Source organism: Propithecus coquereli, unplaced genomic scaffold (genome assembly GCF_000956105.1).
Source record: "Propithecus coquereli isolate 6110/MARCELLA unplaced genomic scaffold, Pcoq_1.0 Scaffold291, whole genome shotgun sequence".
Lineage (NCBI taxonomy): Eukaryota > Metazoa > Chordata > Mammalia > Primates > Indriidae > Propithecus > Propithecus coquereli.
The window spans coordinates 376,406-390,707 of record NW_012148519.1 but is presented as its reverse complement, the minus strand read 5'-3'; the positions used below and the strand labels follow the sequence as shown (position 1 = coordinate 390,707).

General features: G+C 51.9%; 2 protein-coding genes across 4 annotated transcripts in view; one reads left to right on the top strand and one right to left on the bottom strand.

Moving 5' to 3' along the window:
• UNC45B (unc-45 homolog B (C. elegans)) overlaps nucleotides 1–4,470 on the bottom strand; it is a 36,475-nt gene extending 32,005 nt beyond the window's left edge. For all 3 annotated transcript variants that reach the window (XM_012648664.1, XM_012648665.1, XM_012648666.1), the window contains exons 1-4: nucleotides 4,303–4,470; nucleotides 3,410–3,446; nucleotides 2,536–2,711; nucleotides 1,259–1,348 (exon numbers count right to left, since the gene is read on the bottom strand). In XM_012648664.1, coding sequence (XP_012504118.1) covers nucleotides 1,259–1,348; nucleotides 2,536–2,711; nucleotides 3,410–3,446; nucleotides 4,303–4,470 — 471 coding nt within the window. The remainder of the gene's footprint in view (nucleotides 1–1,258; nucleotides 1,349–2,535; nucleotides 2,712–3,409; nucleotides 3,447–4,302) is intronic.
• A 4,582-nt stretch (nucleotides 4,471–9,052) lies between these two features.
• NLE1 (notchless homolog 1 (Drosophila)) overlaps nucleotides 9,053–14,302 on the top strand; it is a 9,487-nt gene continuing 4,237 nt past the window's right edge. Inside the window, exons 1-9 of the mRNA XM_012648626.1 lie at nucleotides 9,053–9,070; nucleotides 9,181–9,348; nucleotides 10,335–10,552; nucleotides 11,159–11,238; nucleotides 12,414–12,490; nucleotides 12,651–12,748; nucleotides 13,105–13,297; nucleotides 13,842–13,977; nucleotides 14,123–14,169. Coding sequence (XP_012504080.1) covers nucleotides 9,053–9,070; nucleotides 9,181–9,348; nucleotides 10,335–10,552; nucleotides 11,159–11,238; nucleotides 12,414–12,490; nucleotides 12,651–12,748; nucleotides 13,105–13,297; nucleotides 13,842–13,977; nucleotides 14,123–14,169 — 1,035 coding nt within the window. The remainder of the gene's footprint in view (nucleotides 9,071–9,180; nucleotides 9,349–10,334; nucleotides 10,553–11,158; nucleotides 11,239–12,413; nucleotides 12,491–12,650; nucleotides 12,749–13,104; nucleotides 13,298–13,841; nucleotides 13,978–14,122; nucleotides 14,170–14,302) is intronic.

Here is a 14,302-nt window from a genome sequence, read left to right as displayed (position 1 = left end):
TATTAATAATTATAAAGTTAATAATAATATCACCATCTCCTGTTCTTCCAGGGGCCTCTTCACAAGCTCCTTCCTCTTTCTTTTCCTCTGCCTCATCTATCAGTGGAAGCATCATAGTGGTTAAGAGCACAGGCTCTGAGCTCTGAAAGATTTTGGTTCTGCCAGACGGGGTGCCTCATGCCTATAATCCCAGTGACTCGGGAGGCTAAGGCAGGAGGATCACTTGAGCCCAGATGTTTAAGACCAGCCTGAGCAACATGGTGAGATCCCATCTCTACAAAAACAGAAAACTTAGCCAGGTATGGTGGTGGACGCCTATAGTCCCAGCTACTTGGGAGGCTGAGGCAGGAGGATCACTAGAGCCCAGGGATTGGAGGATGCAGTGAGCTGTGATGACGTCACTGCATTCTAGCCTGGGCAACACAGCAAGACTTTGTCTTAAACAAACAAACAAACAAAAAAGATCTGGTTCTGCCCCTTACTACACACATGACCTTGAGCAAAATCACTTACATTTTACAAATAAGGACAATAGTGTATTTGCCTTATAAGATTGTCAAGAACATTAAACAAAATTACAAATATAAAGAATGTGCCTGGCACAGAGTAATTCTCAAATAAATAAATAATATTTGCATATTTTATGGATTTGTTGACCACAAAACTAACAAAAATTTCCCAGGTATCGTCTGTCAAGTTCTTATAAATGTAAAACACTCAAATGTTCAATTTTTTTCCTCTGAATAATGACTAGAAGGGAATATGGAAAAAAATGCTACAAATTTGATTAAGAGGATGATTGTATCGGTAAATATTTTAATATTTCAGAATAACTTCTTTGTAATATTTTTAAAGGGAATAAAACATTATTTTAATGTGTCTTTGTTTCTCATGGCCGAAATTATGGTGAGGAAAACGAAGCCCTTGTCTTGGGTGCAAAATTTAAAGGGGCACGCAAAAACTCAATAATCAAGATAAATAAGGTTTAATGCAATATTTAAAAAATCAAAATCAATGCAAAATATCCATGATGAACAAAATATCAAAAATTTAAAGAAAGACAGGGTCCTCACTGGATTCACCCTTATCCCAGCCCACCATATGGTTTTTTAATGCGCTTATCCTTTGGCCAATTTTCCTTCAAGTTCTTCAAGGACACCCCCCGCCTCCGCCTCCCCATCCCCCCGGGATGGGGTTACTGTCGAGACTGGCAGGTGCCGAGAGCGCCCTCTGCCGGCTGACGCTCACCAGCGCTCACCTTTTCCCGCTTGTCGGCGTCACTGTTTTCATCCAGGAGGATCTCAAACATCTTTTGTACCCTGGAGTCTGTGGAGAACTGCACCCGGAGCTGAGGGGAGGTGGGGGAAGGAGGCAGCGGCGGTCCACATCATTTCAGTCTGTTCCACATACAGTTCATCTCAGTAACTACTGCGGTATCTACTCTGGGACCAGGCACGTTCATTCATTCATTCAACAAACATCTACTGAATAGCTACTACATGCCAGGCACTGTGCTAGATGCTGGGGAGAGAACGGTGAGCAAAATCAAGTCCTTGCCCCACAAAGCTCACAGTCTGGTTACATTTGTTATCGGAGTCTAGTAAACAATTAGGATCAGACATTTAAATAGGCTCTGAAACAGAACTATGTCTCCAGGCTCAGCTCAGAAACCTGAAGCAGCTTTCCAGCACCGCTTCATGCAAACTGAAACCACTCTGTTTGGATGTCTGGCCCCTCATGCAGCCCACTCGAACCCACTACTCTGGGTCTTTCGTAAAATGACCCAAACCATCACCCCTCATTTCGCCAGCCCCTAATGTATGTCCTACTACTTTGCTCTGCTGGTCACATTCCTGCCGTTTCCTTTGGGGTGGGGAGATGTCTATCCTCCCCCCACCCTTTCTTCCATCTCTCCTTAGTCGGTCCTTGAGTCTGCACCCTGGGCAGCACGCCGTGGTCCCACCACAGGGCTGCTCCAGACGCACGGGAGTTGCTGCATCTTGGAGCAAGGAGCTGAATCATCGATTACCCCCCTGCTCTTACAGAGAGGAAACGACACCCCAAGACGTCCCTCTGAAATTAGCAGCTGAGCCAGGATTAGAGTGCAGGGGTTCTCATCCCTGGTCCGGCTTCTCCCCACGCCACTCCATTTTCCTAGAAAAGATTTCATGTTCCTACCTGGTCCTCACTCCCCCCTATTCCTCGTCAATATCTCCCAGTTCCCAGGTAGCTCATGGTACCCAGCAAGAGAAGATCAGGTGGCAAACACACTAAGTTATTATAATTGTTTTCGAAGCCTCCATCTGGAATTTAAAAGACCCATGCTCTAGCGCCGGCTGGATTGTGCAGCCATCACTCACACACAGGTGCCCCTGCTCAGCTGTGCTGTGGAGCCGGCCCGTGCCACTTGCCATCTGCATCTCAGCGCGTGGAGGTAGGGCTAGCCCTGCCCTGTGGTCCCACCTCCCTAACCCATTCCTGCTCCTATGGGGAGGGGGCCAGGCAGCCAAGTTGGTGGGGAGGGGGATGACTCACCTTCTCCTGGATGCTGGTGTTGAGCCTCCTTAGTGTCTCCTGGAAGTTCTGGTTCCGGGGCTCCAGGGTGGCACAACGCTGCACGTCCTTGAAGGCCTGGTCCAACTTCCCCAGGTGCTCCAGGGCCTGGCATCGCCGATACAGAGCCTTGATGTCGGAGGAGTTGATGTCGATGGCTATTGAGGGGAGACAGGCAGGGCCTCAGGGGACCAGGCTGCAGACCGCTGTCCCCACTGCCCCAGCTCCAAAAATCAGGCTCTTGCTGGGCTTCTGGGTCTTCCTTGGAGATTATCCACCCATATGGACTATCTGGCTCATGCCTCTCCTTTGTTAGAGAGACAGTAGATCCATAGAGTCTCAAGGCTGGAAGAGAGCTTAAGGTTCATCTCATCCAATTCCTGATGCTCCAGTCTCTGCTACAGGATCCCTGCCAAGGGCTTATCCAGTTGGTGCTTGCATACCTCTGGTAATGGGGAGCTCCCTCCTTCTTAAGACAGCCAGGCAGCTCCATCAGAAAACGCTTCCCTCTTCCTACCTGAAATATGCTGGCTGTGACCTTGCCCATTTATCTTAAGTCCAGCCTTGGAACCCTGAGGTGAAATCCAATCCTTCTTCCTTGTGACAACTTTTTAGGTATTTGGAGCCAGCTCTCCGTCCCACCTGGAAGTTGCCTTCTCTGGGCTAAATATTGCAGCTGCCTCAACTGCTCGTCACACACTGTGTTTCCAGTCCCTTGTCCAGCTGGGTTCCCTCCCTTCTCAACTCACTCAAGACTATCACTGTCTCTCCCCAAAATGACAACCAGATCAAAACCCAACACGAGCCACCCAGAGGAGAATGTGAGGGGGCAGGTTTGGGAGCAGGAGTGGCTCACCTCTGGAGGCATCTGAAGCTGCCTGGACGTAGCTCTCCTGAGACATGGGGAAGAAGACTCAGTTCCTGTGGGCCCAGTGCAGAGACAGCCAGAGAGTGTCCCCAGAGTGAGGGGACAGGGTTTGCTGGGGGAGCTGCAGGCTGTTAGAGGCCCAGGGTGTGCCCCTCGCTGGGCTTGGAAAAGCGGGCAGGCTTTGGCAACAGGAAAACCCAGCTTTGAATCCCGGCTCTGCTATGACCTGGGAGATCTTGGCAAGTTACTTAAGCCCTCTGAGCCTTGAGTTTCTTATCTGCAACATGGGATGACAACAACAGCTACCTCCCAGGGCTGTTACAAGACGCTGTGAAATAGTAAGTGAAGCTGGGCGCGGTGGCTCACGCCTGTAATCCTAGCACTCTGGGAGGCCAACGTGGGAGGATCGCTTGAGGTCAGGGGTTCAAGACCAGCCTGAGCAAGAGCGAGACCCCGTCTCTACTAAAAATAGAAAAATTAGCCTGGAACTAGAAAAAAATAGAAAAAATCGCCTGTAGTCCCAGCTACTGAGGAACGCCTGTAGTCCCAGCTACTGAGGAGGCTGAGGCAGGAGGATTGCTTGAGCCCAGGAGTTTGAGGTTGCAGCGAGCTAGGCTGATGCCACGGCACTCTAACCTGGGCAACAGAGAGAGACTCTGTGAAAGAAAGGAAGGAAGGAAGGGGAAAAAAATAACAAGTGAAAAGCTCCTGGCATTAGGCTGATTCTGATCTGGGCGAGTTTCTGTCTCTGCAGAGCAGCGGGTCAGGCAGTTGGAGGCACCCTTCTCCAGCCTGAGGGGTCCAGGGGAGCCAGCTGGAATGGTGGCCAATTCCTATCAGGAGGAGGGGCCGCCTCCACACCCTTGCCCCCAGCTCCAAACCGTTTTCAGGCCGCAGGCTGCCCGGTTCCGATAGAGCGTGGCCAGTAGGGTCTTATCCTTGGTCAGCTTCAGGGCCTGGCTGTAGCTCTTTGTCGCGGCCTTGTAGTCCTGGCGCTGGAAATGCTGGTTCCCTTCCTCCTTCAGCTGGACGGCTTCCGCCTCTGCCATCTGCGGGGACGGGAGCAGCTCTGTCTGGCCAGCCCCTCACTCCAGACCCAGGACTGGGCCCCTGGTCTGGGGTCCAGAGCCCAGGCTCCCCTCCCACCAGGGTGGAAGGTAGGGATTCTGCCTGGAAGGGACCCACCCGCAGCACCCTCAAATCCATCGCCCCAGAAGGACATTACAGCATTTGCTCAGAGCTTGGCCCGAGTTGAAACAGGCCTCCCTCCCTGTCCCTCCCAGCAGGCGAAGCCACCATGCCAAAGGCCTGGACTTCATTGTAGGCCTTAAAAGTCTGCCTCGTCCCTCCCCAGTCCGGGGAACACTCCGGCCCAACTCACTTTCTCAGCGAGGACAGTGGTTTCGATCTGCCCCCTGATACTGCTCCCCTGAGCTCTCCTGGGTCAGCCTCCAGCCAGCCAGCCCCAGTCTGCCCCACCCAGCCCCCACGCAAGACATACTATCACCCCTGCCAGTGGCTCCAGACCATATTTGGCTTCAGGGGCAGGTGCCCCTGGAGTCTGTCATTGATACTCAGGGCCCTCCCTCTCCCCAGACTGGACAGTTGCGGCCACGTGGAGGTGCTGACTAGCCTCTGCCTGAGCACCCGGACCAGGGTGTCCTGGGGGCTCCGGCATTCATACCCCAAAGAGTGATAGAAAGATCCAGAAGGGACGGGAACACCCCAGCATGCACCCCTCCCTAGGCACAGAGATAATACCCCTTCCCCACCTCTATCCCGGATAAACAGCCTTCCCTCCCTCCCCCCAACCACTGCTATTTTGGGAGCAGAGTGACAGCTGAGGGACTGACAGTCTTCGGCACACAGAGCAGCTGCCCAGGTCCCCAACCAACTGGAGACTTCCAGAAATGCCTTTCTGGATGGGGGGAGGAGGGAAGAGGGGAGGAAAGCTCCTTCCCTTCTTCTACTTGTTCACGACACCTCCATCCCTCAGTGTTCACTTGCTGAAAATGTCCTTGCTTTCCAGAAAGATCCTCAGGACTTGCTAACTCGGTTTAGTGTAAGTGGGTTGGTTGCTTGTTCTGGTCTGCTTGTCTCCCTTTGTACGAGTGAATATACACAGCTGACCTCTCCCATCAGACAGGGAGCTCCCTGAGAGTGGGCTCTGTGTGTCCCTTGTAAGACTGAAATCTCTTAGGGAAAGGCCTGGGGCAGATTGGAGGACTGTACTCGCCTCATCCAACTGGGCTCCCAAGCTGCGGCTCCCTCCTTCTAACAAGGGGGTCTTCCTGGGACAAGAACTGTGTATCCACCCTCACAGAGGGGTCTCTCCTGGGGCAAAAATTGCTTCTCCTCAACTGATCGAGTGTTCCTGAAAAAAATTTACGAGATTGCCCCCACTTGGACCCAGAACGCTCCTGTCTTTCAATATCTCCAAGCCTGAGCTACAAGCTCCCTCCCGGAAGGCAAGGACAGCATCCCAGGCCACTTGTCCCCCCAACTTCCCCTCCCCCAGCACAGAGCCTGGCAGAGTCGGTGCCCGATGCGTGTTTCCTGAATGAGTGAATGCTCGAATGGTGTCTTCATGCTGATAATTTGCTCCACTCACCTGCAGTCCTCCTCCCCTCTGCCCCACGCACATATCTTCAAACTTACCTGGCTGGGGCTGAGAAAGACACTGAAAAAGCACAGGTAGAATCACCCACGCTCGATTGCGCTCCTAGCTCTGTGGCCTTGGACACACAGCCATGTGACCTTGCACAGGTTCTCCCACCCTGCCGGACACAAGGCCCAGCCCTAACACATGTTTACTGAATGAACAAATAAATGAACGAATGGATGGATGAACTCCCTGTGCCTCATGGTATCCCAAATCTTGGGCCCCCTCGTGGGGGCAGGCTCTCTGCAGCAATGAGGTAATATGGTAAATGATCCTGCCATTGGCAGAGAACTGCAGTTCTGTGACATGAGGCCCAAGGGATTCTAGATTCAAATCCTGATTCAGTAATCATTCCACAAGCATTCTTTTTTTTTTTTTTTTTGAGACAGAGCCTCACTCTGTTGCCCTGGCTAGAGTGAGTGCTGTGGCATCAGCCTAGCTCACAGCAACTTCAAACTCCTGGGCTCAAGTGATCCTCCTGCCTCAGCCTCCCGAGTAGCTGGGACTACAGGCATGCACCACCATGCCCAGCTAATTTTTTACATATATTTTTAGTTGTCCAGCTTATTTCTTTCTATTTTCTTTTTTTAGTAGAGACGGGGTCTCGCTCTTGCTCAGGCTGGTCTCGAATTCCTGAGCTCAAACGATCCACCTGCCTTGGCCTCCCAGAGTGCTAGGATTACAGTGTGGCCCAGAGGGACTAAATTATTTGCACGATGCTGCACCCAGCCATCCACAAGCATTTCTTAAACATCTATTATGTGTCAGGGACTGTGAATCATGATGGAAGCATAGAACATGCATGATGGCAAGGATTTGTGGATCGTGTTCACTTACATAATTCCAAGTGTCTGTAACGGTGTGTGGCACATAGAAGGTGCTCAAGAATATTTGTTGAATGAATGGATGAAATAATTCCATGGATCTGTGATTTCTAAATGTGAGGATACCGGGATGTTTTGAAAATATGTAACAGGGTAATATGACATCATGTCAGAGAAGGTTTCCCTGAGCAAGTGGTAAATGAGTTAATATATGCAGAGCTCCTGGAACAATGTCTAGAAGGGAATAGGTGCTCAATATACTTACTGGATAAATGAATGAATATTTAAGGCAAGACCTAAAGAATGAGGAACTATTCCTGTATTAGTTTGTTCGGACTGCCATAACAAAATACCATAGACTGGGAGGCTTGAACAATAGAAATTTATTTTCTCATAGCTCTGGAGTTGAAAAGTCCAAGATCAAGGTGCCATCAGAGCTGGTTTCTGGTGAGGCCTCTCTTCCTATCTTGCAGACAGCTGCCTTCTCACTGCGTCCTCACATGACCTCATGTCTGTGTGTGCTCAGGGCAGCAGTGGGAGTGAGGGGTAGAGACAGAGACAGAGCTCTGGATTCTCTTCTTCTGAGGGCGCCAGTTCTGTCTGATTAGGGCCCTACCCTTATGACTTTATTCATTAGCCTTTATTACCTTCTTATAGGGCCTATCTCCAGATACAGTCACATTGGGGGTTAGGGCTTCGACATATGAATTTAGAGGGGAAGGGGCTCGATTCATTCCATACCAGTTCCAGACATACACAACTGCATGTGCAAAAGCACTAATGGAGGAAGGGCCCTGACTTGGAACAATTCCGGAAAAGCCAGAAGGATTTATTCTAAAAGAGAGAAGGGTGGCTGGAGACAGCAAGGCTGAGTGGACCATTATAAAGAGTTTGGGGCTGGGCGCGGTGGCTCACGCCTGTAATCCTAGCACTTTGGGAGGCCGAGGCGGGAGGATCGCTCAAGGTCAGGAGTTCGAGACCAGCCTGAGCAAGAGCGAGACCCCGTCTTTACCAAAAAAAATAGAAAGAAATGATCTGGACAACTAAAAATATATATATACAGAAAAAATTAGCCGGGCATGGTGGCGCATGCCTGTAGTCCCAGCTACTCGGGAGGCTGAGGCAGTAGGATTGCTTGAGCCCAGGAGTTTGAGGTTGCTGTGAGTTAGGCTGACGCCACGGCACTCACTCTAGCCAGGGCAACAAAGCGAGACTCTGTCTCAAAAAAAAAAAAAAAAAGAGTTTGGTTTTCTCCTGTGTGTAAGGGAGCAATTGTAGGGTTTCAGGGCAAAGAGTGACAGGCCCGATGTGGGGTTTGGAAAGACCACCCTGGCTGCATTGTGCAGAATGGATGGGAGGAGGCAGGAACAGAAACGGAGGCTTGTCAAGAGGCTGTTGTCCTGGGCCAGGCAGAAAAGAATGCTGACTCCCTCCAGAGTGCGGTCGCGGAGGTGCAGAGGACAGATCCACATTACGCTCATGAGGCGGACCTGGCAGCGCTTGGGGCTGCCTGTGCGAGAGGGAGGAGGGAGAGGAGAGACACCGAGGAAGATCCCGTGTTTCTCACAAGAGAGTTCAAGTTCATTGCTCTCTGTTTCAGGCCCTCATCTGTAAAATGGGGAGAAAAGGGCTGTGTGAGGATTAAATGAGTCGTGTATTAAAAGCGCTGAGAACAATGCCTGACCCATTGCTGTCGTTATCATTATTATTGCTTTACCGTGTTAATAACTGTAAAAATTGTTTGCTTTTGTACTCATCAAGTATTATGCATTGACTTGATCTATTTGAAAAAGAATAATAACTTCTACCCTCAACCCAATAGTTGCTTCTGGCGTTGTATGCCTCCCCCACCTCCACCCCGGGGGTCCTTCTGCTTTTGTGATCTTGGGGACATTTCACCTTTCAGAGCCTCGGCCTCCTCATCTGTAAAATGGGACAAGAATCCCTGTTGTGAAGAGTCTCAGGCTGACTATCCTGTAAGGCACCGGAGGGACTAAACGGGGAGGCGGCGACCCGAGGCCAGGAGCAACGTGATACTTCTCCTCCGCAACACCAGAGGGCGATGTGTCTGGCTGCGGCTCTGCCGGCCCACGGAGGCGGCGCTCTGGCCCGCCGGGGTCTTTCTCCTCCACGTGGGGACGCAGGATGGCGGCGGCCGTGGCGGTGGGTCTGCGTGAATGGGGGTGGGGGCGTCACGACCGGGCGCTCGGGCCCGGGTCCCCGAGGCCGGAGGGAGGCGAAGCGGGGTCTTTCCGGACGGGCGGCGAGGGTGACGTCCGGCCCGCTTGTTCGCGCAGGACGAGGCGGCGGCGCGCGACGTGCAGCGGCTGCTGGTGCAGTTCCAGGATGAGGGCGGGCAGCTGCTGGGCTCCCCGTTCGACGTGCCCGTGGACATCACCCCGGACAGGCTGCAGCTCGTGTGCAACGCGCTGCTGGCCCAGGTGAGCGACCGGCCAGGGCCGCCCCGCATCCCCTCCCCCGGGCGGGCGCGATGGGGGATGAGGGTCCCCACCGAGGGTCTGGAGGGTCTGCGGTTCAGGGATCCCCACTACTCAGTGACAGTGGATGACCCACCTGGCGTGACTCCTCACCTATTTGAGGGTCAGAAGATGAAATCGGTGGGACAGCGCTTTACACGCCGATCTTCAGGGTCCTCCTGCGGAGAGAGACTGCGTTTTGAATGCATTGGGTGTAATATTTCATTGATTTCTTGTCACAGGCCCTTAAGATCAGACTCATTAATATCCCCATTTTACAGTGTGGCCCAGAGGGACTAAATTATTTGCACGATGCTGCGCAGTAGGTAGTTGATTTGGGATTGGAACCCAAATCTGTCAGACTCAATACCCAATGCTCTTAACCTTCAGGCTAGTGTTTACAGAAGTGCTCTCCTTTGGGGTGCAGAGAGGATGTTTAAAAAATGCAGTTCCTGGGCCCTACCCCAGATTTACTAAACCAGACTTTGGGGTGAAGCTGGAAGTCCACATTTTTAACCAGCTTTTTGGATGCTTCTTAAACAAGTACAGCATAGTGTGTGTAGTGGTTTTGAAAATATTGCATGGTGCTGTATGCTAACCCTAATCCCAGACCTTATAACCTGGATTGGTCATTAGCAATAGGACATTGAACTAATTACTTAGTTGCTCTGAGCCTCTGCTTTTTAATCTATCAGCTGGGAATATTAATGTCTACTTCCCAGGTGGTTGTGAGATTCAGATAAAGATTTTCAAAGTGCTGTGTAAGTGTCCTACAATTGCTGTCCAAGAATTGAAAAGGTCTTGCTCAGTGGGAAATGATGGTGGTATCCCAAGCAGGGTGGCTGGAAAGAAAGACACTTCACTTCCCACAACTGAGGGGGAAGCATCCCTGGCAGAGGTGGCCCTGCACATCCTTCGATGAGGGGTTGCCTTTTCCCATTGCCCTACAGGAGGATCCCCTGCCGCTGGCTTTCTATGTCCATGATGCTGAGATCACCTCCTCACTTGGGAAGACACTGGAGTCCCAGGCAGTGGAGACAGAGAAGGTCCTAGACATCATCTACCAGCCACAGGCTATCTTCAGGGTCCGGGCTGTGACCCGCTGCACCAGCTCCTTGGAGGGTCACAGCGAGGCGGTCATCTCTGTGGCCTTCAGCCCCACGGGAAAGTAAGGACAGCTGCAGAACTGTGGAGGGGGTATGTGGGGGTACAGCCTCTGGGGTGGAGAGGGTCCCCCAGAGTTATGATTGATGGGGCCTCGGGCTGCCTACCATAGACCCAGGCTCTGGGCTCTGCTTGCAATTAAGGGACTTTCCCAGTGGGGCTTTGTCCCAAAGGCCAAGGACAACTGCCTTGGACAAACCCTTCCTGGACTTGATTTCAGGAGATCTGAGCTGCAAGCTCAGCTCTGTCCCTTCTGAGCTGTGTGATTTGGATAAGTCACTTAACTTTTCTAGGTTCATTTTTCATCTGTGAAACTGGGATTAATTACTTCTCATGATCTTATGAGAATAATGAGAAGCTTCAAAAGCTGCTTATAGTTGTGTCCATTCCTTTTAGAAAGGAAGAGGAAAGAAATGGTCTCTTAAGATCTTCTCCCAGATGGTAGCATCAGTGTTGTATTTCTCCTTTAGGGGAGAGGAGAGAGTCCAGTCCCAGTTTCCGTTCGTAGAAGATGATTGACTAGGTAGCAGAAATGCACACATACAGTATCTCTGGATGGGCCAGGCTGGTGGCCCACCACTGCAGAGGTCAAGTGTCCTCTCTTCCCCAGGTACCTGGCTAGTGGCTCCGGAGACACCACTGTACGCTTCTGGGATCTCAGCACAGAGACACCGCATTTCACTTGCAAGGGTCAGTGTGCAATTAGCCAATTTGTGAGGGTTGGGTAACGCAGTTGCGGGGGGGTGGCTGATCCGCTCAGCTCTTTAGTTCCTGGGGAAGCCCAGAGCAGACTCCAACTCCTTAACATCCAGTTAGTGGCTGTGTGTTCCTAGGTAGAAGAAGTGGCTTGAGCACAGCCAGCCACTTCCAAACAAGTAGAGACTAGACTAGGAGTCAAGGTGGGGTGTGGGGAGGGGCTGACTGGTATCAAGGAGAACCTGGCTTAAATTCAGCCTCTGCACAGTGGTTCTCAAACTTCAGTGACATCAGAACCACCTGCAGGGCTTTTTAAATACAGATTGTGGGGACCACCCCAGGGTTTTAGTTTATTAGGTCTGGGGTAGGACCTGAGAGTCTGCATTTCTAACACATTCCCAGGTGGTCTGGAGAACCACTGCTATACCACAGACTAGCTGGGTGACCTTGGGTGGGGGTGGGGGTGCTCCCTTTCTAAGCTATAGTTTTCTCATCGGAAAACGGGGATGATAATTCTTGCTTTGCGCCATACCTTAGAGCTTTTGTGAGAATTATAAGGGGTGACTTGTTTGAAAACACTTTATATCATATGTCAGATAAGGAATTACTAGAAAGTGACAGTGGTATCTGTGCAGCAAGATACGCAGCTCTAAAACTTGGGGTATGTTCTCCCTTTGCCTAAAAAGCTTCATCTCTCCTTTTGTTTGATCTTTCTTTCTTCCTTTCTTTCCTTTTCTTTCTTTCTTTTCTTTCTTTCTTTCTTTTTTTTAGAGTCTTGTTCTCTATCTCCCAAGCTGTAGTACAGTGGTTCAATCATAGCTCACAGCAATCTCAAACTCCTGGGCTCAAACCATCCTCCAGCCTCAGCCTCCCAAGTAGCTGGGACTACAGCCATGCACCATGACGCCTGGCTAACTTTTTTTTATTATTATTTTTTGTAGAGACAGGGGTCTTACTATATTGCCCAGGCTGGTCTTGAACTCTTGAGCTCAAGCAATCCTCCCACTTCGGCCTCTCAGAGTGCTAGGATTATAGGCGTGAGCTGCTGCACCTGGCTTGGATCATTCATTTATTCGGCAAGTGGCTAAGGAGTAGCTGCAATCTGCCAGGCATTGCTGGGCACTGGGGATGAAGACACTTTCTTATTTGTCCCTCCCCTGCTTTCTTAGGACACAGACACTGGGTCCTTAGTATAGCCTGGTCCCCAGATGGCAAGAAGCTGGCCTCAGGCTGCAAGAATGGCCAGGTAGGTGGTGGTTGGGTAACTAGTCAGGGACTCGGGGATGCCCTCCCTGGGGGACAGTTCAGAATCAGGTTCTGGGGTCTTCAGGGAGGGTTGGGTGGGGGATTTTGATGGGACCGGGGACTGGTTGGGGAGGGTTATTCAGTGAGCTTCTGTCCTTCAGATTCTCCTGTGGGACCCAAGCACAGGGAAGCAGGTGGGAAGGACCCTCACCGGCCACAGCAAGTGGATCACGGCCCTGAGCTGGGAGCCCCTCCATGCGTAAGTGACGCTGACCCAGCTGGGGCAAGTGAGGAGCCAGGGGACCTAAGCTGTCCCCCTTCTCTGCTCAGCACAGAGAAGCTTTACATGAGGGGAGGGGATGGGCAGCCCGAATGATGGTGGTGGTGTAGCGGGCGGTGGGAAGGTCTCCCGGTTCCAGACCTGCATTGCTGCTTGGGGGGAAGTTTTTCATCGTGGGGCCTGAGAACCACCTTGTAGTACAGCTGGGTCTTGTGGTCAGAAAGCTGCCGAGAGATTGATTGTCCCTGGTCTTTGAGCTGGGAACTGGGAGATGCTGTAGGCAGATGGGCATTGCCAGATCACAGGTGAGGTCACATCTCTCTCCCCCTCGCCAGGAACCCTGAGTGCCGCTATGTGGCCAGCAGCTCCAAGGACGGCAGCGTGCGCGTGTGGGACACAACCGCAGGCCGCTGTGAGCGCATCCTCACCGGACACACCCAGTCGGTCACCTGTCTCCGGTGGGGAGGGGACGGGCTTCTCTACTCTGCCTCCCAGGACCGCACCGTCAAAGTCTGGAGGGCTCACGATGTAAGAACTGGGACGGTTCAGGAACCAGTCTGGCAAATTTCAAGTCACAGGACAGTGGTGCTGGGAGAGGCCTTGACCTCTGCTAGTCCAGTGTTTCCCAAATGTGTGCTAAGAGCCCCCACTGGGAATGCTTTGGGAGCAATGGTTCTGTGGTTGGTGCTGCACCATAGTGGAGGTGCCAGTGTCCCTGTTAGATAGTCAAGCTCTGGAAACTTCCTGCTGTCGGAAGCCTGTCTAGCTTTATCAAACCTACGGTACCCCCAACTTATTTGACTGGAGCCCTTTTATTCTGGCGTGCGTAACCTGTCTGTCCTGTGAAACATGTTCGGAAATGTTGATCTGGATCGGTGCCCTCATTTTACAGATGGGGAGAGACTTGAGCCCAGAGGAGCGATTTGATTGAGCTCACAGTAAATGAGTGATGGAACTTCAGGGTCCTGATTCTTGGGGTCCTGTGTCACCCGTCTCCTGGGGCTAATCTCCCAGGGTGGAGAGTGCTGTGCGTGTGTCTCTGTGTGTGTTGACCTGTCTCCCTCTGCCCTAGGGTGTGCTGTGCCGGACTCTGCAAGGCCACGGCCACTGGGTGAACACCATGGCACTCAGCACTGACTACGCCCTGCGCACAGGGGCCTTTGAGCCCGCCGAGGCCTCAGTTAATGCCCAAGACCTCCAGGGGTCATGTGAGTGAGCGGAAGAAAAAGGGGAGAGGGCTGCTTGGGAAGGGGCCATTTCTTGCACTGAATGGGGGTGTTTGCTGTTTGTGTTGGATTTTCTAAGCAGCCTTGTTCTTTGTCTCCTTTCCTCCTGGTTGGTGCCGGGACACAGTGCAGGAGCTGAAGGAGAGGGCTCTGAGCCGGTACAGTCGTGTGCGGGTGAGTGTGTGCCTGCCTCGTGCGTCCCCTGCTCCGTACCCTTCCCTCTCTGTGGCACTCAGACCCCTGTCCCTTCCAGCCCCAGCTCTGACTGTACCTATTCCAAAAAGTTGTTCTGGATAATCCTAGCTTG